At 42.8% G+C, this 6,709-nt stretch overlaps 1 protein-coding gene across 1 annotated transcript; it reads right to left on the bottom strand.

The window, feature by feature from the left end:
- Positions 1-2,200: 2,200 nt before the first annotated feature.
- Positions 2,201-3,744, bottom strand: SOD3 (superoxide dismutase 3). The gene is made up of 2 exons (XM_006138163.3): positions 3,585-3,744; positions 2,201-3,158 (listed from the first exon to the last, which is right to left on the bottom strand). The coding sequence occupies exon 2, from the start codon at positions 3,123-3,125 to the stop codon at positions 2,388-2,390; it is 738 nt and encodes a 245-aa protein (XP_006138225.1). The 5' UTR covers positions 3,126-3,158; positions 3,585-3,744; the 3' UTR covers positions 2,201-2,387.
- Positions 3,745-6,709: the final 2,965 nt, after the last annotated feature.

Below are 6,709 nucleotides of genomic sequence, written 5' to 3'. Positions count from 1 at the left end.
GGCTTGCTTTGATTTTTTTTTTTTTTTAAATCCCTAAATGTCAATGTTTTTTATATGCCACTTGACTCTGAAATGTTGAAAATATGTATGTGCTTTATTCTCCTCTCTGCTACATTGGTGTAGGGGCCTGAGGCAAATCTCACTGATGTCAATGAGAGTCTTTCCACTGACTACTGTAGACTTTGGATCAGTCAATAATCAGGAGTAACTCTGTTGAAATCATTATGGTAAGAGTGTAAAACTGGTCCAGGTCAGAGCAGACTCAGGCTGACACAGCACATAAAACTGTCTTGCTTCTGTTCTAATACCGCTGCAGGCTGCTCTTTGAAAAGCCTCCTGTAAATTAGATAATTGTGTTGCTTAATCTATTCCCATCTCCCTCCTCCCCCCCCCACCTCCCCCCCCCCCCCCCACACACACACACCTAATTTCCTATTCCATACCCTTGCAACCATGTGCTACTGACACACTCTCTGGCCAGGAGGCTCCCAGTGTAATGCAATGCAGTTGTTGCTCTTTTCCATGCAGTAGAACGTATATCCTTCCATCTGTGCTTTAGCCTTCATTCTTGGGACTTTTGAGCCTTTACTGGCTGAGATGTGAAGCTTTAATACAGCACAAAACCACTCAAAGTAAGAGTTGTTTGCTGTAATACAATTGACTCTGAACATTGGTGGGTTTAATTTTCCATGCCACTTTTACACTAGTACAGTTTTTGTCTTTAATAGAATTACTTATGATTTACACCAGATTTGAGAAGAATCAGGCCCCCTTTGCTGAGACCTATGTGCTGTCTGTTGGACTTTAAACCATGCTCTGACAGGCACATCCATCCATAAACCTTATCACTAATGAGGGAGAAAGCAGGAGACAGAGCGGCAACGTCAAATCCAGCATTTCAAAAACTGATTTTTAAGAATGCTATTTTATAATTGAATCAGATGACTTCTATACCCTTTTTAGAAAACAGTGAACTTGTATTGGAGCTCAGTAGCAAATCCATGTCTTGACTAGGAGAAATAAGACACAAGGCCCTTAAAATTAACCCTATTTCAGAAAAGGTGTCTACCAATCTTGTGTGAGAAAATGACAGATGAAGAATAATCTTTTAAAGCACTGCTTCCTTTCTAAGATTATTTTTATGCATATACAACTTTTAGTAAAGAAATTACAATTCCTTTAATCCATATGAGTTCAGAAATGTATTTTAGAATCTTAACTGAGATTAATTTTCCTAAGTTTTTTTTACTAGCTGCTGTTTTATAGTTGTACTTAAGAAATAAATATAGCTTTTACTTGCAATCTAGTCAGTGTAATATGAAAACTATATATAAATACATATCTTGGTTCCTGTAGTGAAGATAAATTTCCTGACTTGTTTTCTTCTATCTTCTCCTTTATTAATATGGAAGGGAATGTTGTTTATGCCTTAGAGTTTTAGTAGTGGATCATATATTAAATTGTGGTCATATTTTACATTCCTTGTGTTACAAAAAGAAATTTTATTCAATAACTATTTATACAAACTGAAAAATATTAATTAAAAGTATTTTCTACTATCAGCCCTTGCAATCTGAACAGACTAACTTGTTATATTATTGTAGATCTGAAAGATCACACTATTAATTTTTGCCTTTATATGTAATTAATGTATCTACGTTGTGTGAACAGCGTTACACAATTGTAGCAGACATGTTATCTAGTAGTAAGCTCTCCAGACATTTCCAGGCTACTTACAAAAATAGTAAATCTACTTTCAAATGTAAACAGTGTGACTCAGCTACAGGCGTATGGATAACTCAAACCAGTTAAGCTTCTACATGTTGGAGAATAAAACCTGCAAATATAAGTAGAATATTATAATGGATTAGAAGTTAAAAATAGAAATAGTGTCTGTATTCTCCCTGAATCTGAGGGAAAGGCTATTATCTTGTTCTACCAGGCTACTACACAAAGCAGTATAAGGTATAGAAATCTTTATTAAAAAAAAAAAACTGCAGAGAATCTTAGCCAAAAGCAGTTTCTCATCAATTTGTTTTTCTTTGTACCTCAGCTTGTGCTTGCTCAAGAGATCTATTAGAATGGACACATTCTTTCCAGATTTCATAAACTAAATATTTTGCTAGTCTTACCATGTTACACTAAACTTTTGAGCTGAATAAACAGGAGACTAAACCTTTTTAAAAAGTACATTGCAAAGTTGAGTGGATGCTGGTTTTTATTAATCTGCTTACAGAAGGGAAAAAGCTCTACAACGCAATATGCATTTCTTAGCAAAGCACAGAGACCCAGAGGAAAAAGGAAACCTTCCCCATGTCTCTGTGATCAATTACATGAACTATATCTATTCTGTGCTGCCTAGGCAATAATAGATGAAATGTTGATGTTTAGTTAGGCCTGGTTGTTTTGTGCTCATTTGTTATCCTCCTCTTCCTCCTCTCTGTAATGTCAGGAAGATTTTTCTCCCATGAGTTCTTGTTGCATATCCCAATGACACAGCAAGCTAGACGTCTGCCAGCATTCCCATTCTCCAAACTGGCTTTATTACCACCCTTGCCCATATCATCTTCCTGCTCGTGGATCACAATCGATCTCCCAATGATAGAATATGGGCCAAACAGTGTGGCAAGCAGATTTCCCTTGTATTTTCTAATTTTGCCGCCTTTAGACAAGAAGTTGCCAAAATCCCCTGGGTGGTGAGGGTGGTTCACCTTGAAAGGATTATAATGCCCTGCAGCAGAGTCACAGCCTTTGCTGAGGTCTCCAAGCTCGTGGATGTGAATAGCTCTGCCAGACTGGTTGCTGTGTAATGGAAACCCATCCAAGTCAAAGATAACCTCTAGTTTTCCATTTGGATAGGACTGCCTGAATAAAACTTGGCCTGTCACCTGTGGCTTGTTAGCATCTAGGTTGGAGCTGGGCTTCACTTCACAAGTGGCATAACCTGTCCACTCAGTCTCCTTACTGATTAACTGTGGGTAGAGTAAATTCTGCCACAGATCATTCACTTTTTTCCGTATGTCTTGAAGTGGGCTGTCTCTGTGGGAATCAGCCTCCTCGTCTCCTCTCACAATACCAGATGCAGAGAGGCCCAGGATAATGGCCAGGTAAAGGAACAGAAGCATGTTTGCAAAACCAAACCAGCAAAATGTACAGGGCTACAAAAAAGCAAGGAGAAAAAGTTAATTGTAGCAAAAGGGACAAGCAAATCATTAGCTTTTAATATTACTAAGCAAAACAGCTGAAGTGTGTGGGCATGACACACTCGGCTTATTTCTAAATCTCTCTACAATGATGAATCATCTGACTAACCTAGAACATTCTCTTCATATGCAGTTTTTAAAAATACACAAATTACCAACTGTGACTGTAAAAATATTCACAATCTACACTGCAGAACTGGCCTGCAGTATCTTCCTTCTGTTTGTAGAAACCAAATCTGAAGCTTGGTTCCATTTTGGAATTAGTATTGAGAATTTTCCCCCTAAAATCAAACCCTACCAGGAAAATCTTCCAGAAGATTTGATTTTGGGCTATACCTTTGCAGCCAACTGATGATTTAAAGCAATCTCAATGTTGCTTACCTTTAAAAGATTTTCCAGAAGCTCTTGGTACTGGGCTGCAGTCTGTGCTTGTGAACAGTGAGTACTGATCAGCCCAAATTCCAGACTTTGCTGCAGTTGAAGCTTATGAGAGCTGCGTGTTTATGTAAAAGTTGGGTAACACTAGCTCCTGGGAGTGGCCAACAGAACTCTGGGAAGAGAGGAGTAAAAAGATTAACTGGTAACTTTAAAAGGAAGAATAAACAGTTTGTACCCTTTTCCTGGCTCAATGCAACAAACTGGCCGAGTCCTCACTGACTTCCAAAAAGCGGGGGGAAAGGTTACCAAGCTTATAAATTAATCTTCCCTTTCATGATTTCATGCATTTCTTTAAAGCAGATGAGGGAGAAAAGAATAACTTTTTCAGGGTACAGTCATCTTTGTTTAGACAGTTCTTCCACTTAAATCTATCATCTGTCTCAGATTTTGCTAGGTGCTGCATTTTTCTCTATTAGAAATAACGTTAGCAGCTGCTTGAATATCAAGACATGAGTTACACGGAGACACAGAGCTGCTGGAACTACAGAATCAGAAAGGTATAACTAGAGTTCTAAAGCAATGCTCCCCAACCTGGGGGACAGAGCCCACTGCACGCTGAGAACAGGTTCCAGGGGCTCTGCTAAAATAGAGCAAGACGGGTGTCACATTCTGTGGGCCCCAGAGCAGAAAGCCCGAGCCCCATCACCTGGGGCTGAAAGCAGAAGCCTGAGCAACATAGTTTCACAGGGTCATACGGCGCCCTGGGCATTTCCCTTGCTTGCCTATCCCCTGATGCTGGCCCTGGCGTTTAGTTGTCTTCATGTGCAGAAAAATGGTTGTGGTCAGTGTTCTGTAAAGCTGTGTGCATGTGCAGCTTCTCGGGAGGGATTCAAATGCTGCCCAGCTGATTAGCAGAGCACCCATGGCAAGGCTCTTGTTCCTGCTGGTGGTGCACATGTCTCAGTGCACATGAGAATATTACTCCACACAGGGATGAAAAGGATTAGAGGGAACATTCATTGTGTCACATTTGGGACATGGAATTTGGGACATGGGGGCGGGGAGAGGCACTCAGAAAGGAAAGGGTGAGAACCTCTGCTCTAAAGCTTTGTAAAAGACTTTTAAGAATAGCATTGCACCTCTACAGAATTTTCTAGAGGATCCCTTTCCTGCAACTCCATTTTTGCCATGCTGTTTGCTCTGTTGCAGTGGGTTAATGGAAGTGATTGCCACAGGGTGCACTCGGAGTACGTATTTCTACAGCAGTGGAATGAAATAGAGATTGTTGCCCGAACAGAGATGGCTTGTTCATTACCTGTTCAGTTCAGTCCCTCTCGGGCACCTGGCATTGGCCACTATCAGCAGGCAGAATATTGGGCTGGATGGACCTTTGGTCTGACCCAGTGTGGCCATTCTTATGTTCAGTGTGGGACCTAAAGGAGTGGGGTAGGAGTGGAGCCTCAGAAGGGGCAGGACAAGATGTTGGAGATAAATTCTGGATTCAAAAAGTGATCTTGTGCTTAAATGGCTGGAGTCCACCAGCCTAGATCAAGCTATCGTGCCACATGTTCAGCTGTTTTTTTAATTAAGAAATGCACCCGTTTGGGCAAAAGAGTTGCTTTCCTGGTAGCCATGCACAAGAGTTGGTTTTAATTAAGAATTCTAATCTGAGGCTAGCAGTCGAATTGCTGCAGGGATGGAATGGCTCCCCTTATACAAGGAAATCTCTTCAGCCTTCTCTACAGCAGAAAATCGAGGGAGGGGATCCTAGCAGTTCAGCTGCATCAGTATAGATAGTGACTGGGGGAATAAACGGTAGGAGGAGGGGCCACTAGCAGCTTCTGGAATCGTTCAAGAATTCTCATGGAACTTGCTCTAAATACAGCTTAAGGTTAGCCCAGCTTGTTGGAGATCAGAGATGAGGGATGGACTAGCAATTAGAGGCCTCAGCAGAGGACCCAGAGATCTGCATTCAGTTCTCGGCCCTGACACAATCTCCCTGCATGCCCATGGGCAAGTCATTTCATTTCCCTGTGCACTCATTTCCAATCTGAGAATTGGGGGAAAAGAAAACTTCTCTACCTCCCAGCAGTGGTATGAGGGTAAATACAATAAAGGCTATGAAGTATTTGGGTACTTACAGTGATGGGAGCTACAGCATGTCCGTAGGTAGAAGCTATGAGAGGTTTAGAGCCTTAGGTAGGTACACTCCAAGGCTCAGGACTGTGACAGAAATACCTGAATTGTGACTGGGGGAACGTTCTGGTCAAGCAGTGAGTGGGGCACCCCCCTGCAAGGGGATGTGCAGTAACTAATCACTCTTAGAATTAGCTCTTAAGATTGATGCCCTTTTCTGTGGTTGCTTGCTGTCATACTGTCTCTCTGGCGTTTGCAGCTCTTCTCCTGTCCCACAGACCAGTGTCATCTGCCTGCCTCAGCCCTCTGAGTAGGTCACTCAGCACTTCACTTCTGGGGTACAGTCTTCTACATTTTCTCTCTCTCTCCCAGGATCAGTCTTCCTGGTCGCTGCCCCTCTGGTCTATGCCTCCCACCCTTGGTGGCTGGTAGGGGAAGCTAGGCCTACCCTCTGCTTCAGGAACCCTACATCTTCTCCCAGCCCTTATTGCTCTTACCCTGGACTGCTTTCTGCATCTCCTGGTTTTTCCTCTCTCTAGGTGTACCAACCTCAGACTCTCTTCCCAGGTATTGGCTGCTGCCTCTATGCTGCTGCAGCCTCCAACCACTTCCCTCTCTTACTAGGGAAGGTACATCTACACTGGAAACATAAACTAACTAAGCTTAGGTCAACTTACACTACTGCAGTAATCACTGTGATAGCTGTATGTCCCCACTACCCTCCTTTCAGAGGTGTGCTTCCACCAGCCTCACAGGGGCAGTGTGGGGAGCAAACATCTCTCTTGCAGCTCAGAGGGCCTCTCCCTGCCTGAGCTCAGCTGCCACACAGGCTCCAGGACTCCCAGCCGGCTACCCCCACTCTACCACCCTGGCTTCCCATGCTGGTTCTCAGCTGGAGGGTGGGTAGCAGCTGTCTAGGCTTCCACTTTGGAAGTAGGGGGCAGCTTGGCTCTAACTGCCTGACCTGCATGAAATTAAGCCAGCCAACAGCC

This window comes from Pelodiscus sinensis, chromosome 4, assembly GCF_052426305.1.
Source record: "Pelodiscus sinensis isolate ZL-2025 chromosome 4, ASM5242630v1, whole genome shotgun sequence".
In the NCBI taxonomy this organism is placed as follows: Eukaryota; Metazoa; Chordata; order Testudines; family Trionychidae; genus Pelodiscus; species Pelodiscus sinensis.
This window is presented reverse-complemented; position numbering and strand designations above follow the sequence as displayed.

What these genes read in the sequence shown, in the direction of transcription:
- SOD3 (XM_006138163.3), bottom strand. Translation starts at nt 3,125, where the DNA reads ATGCTTCTGTTCCTTTACCTGGCCATTATCCTGGGCCTCTCTGCATCT.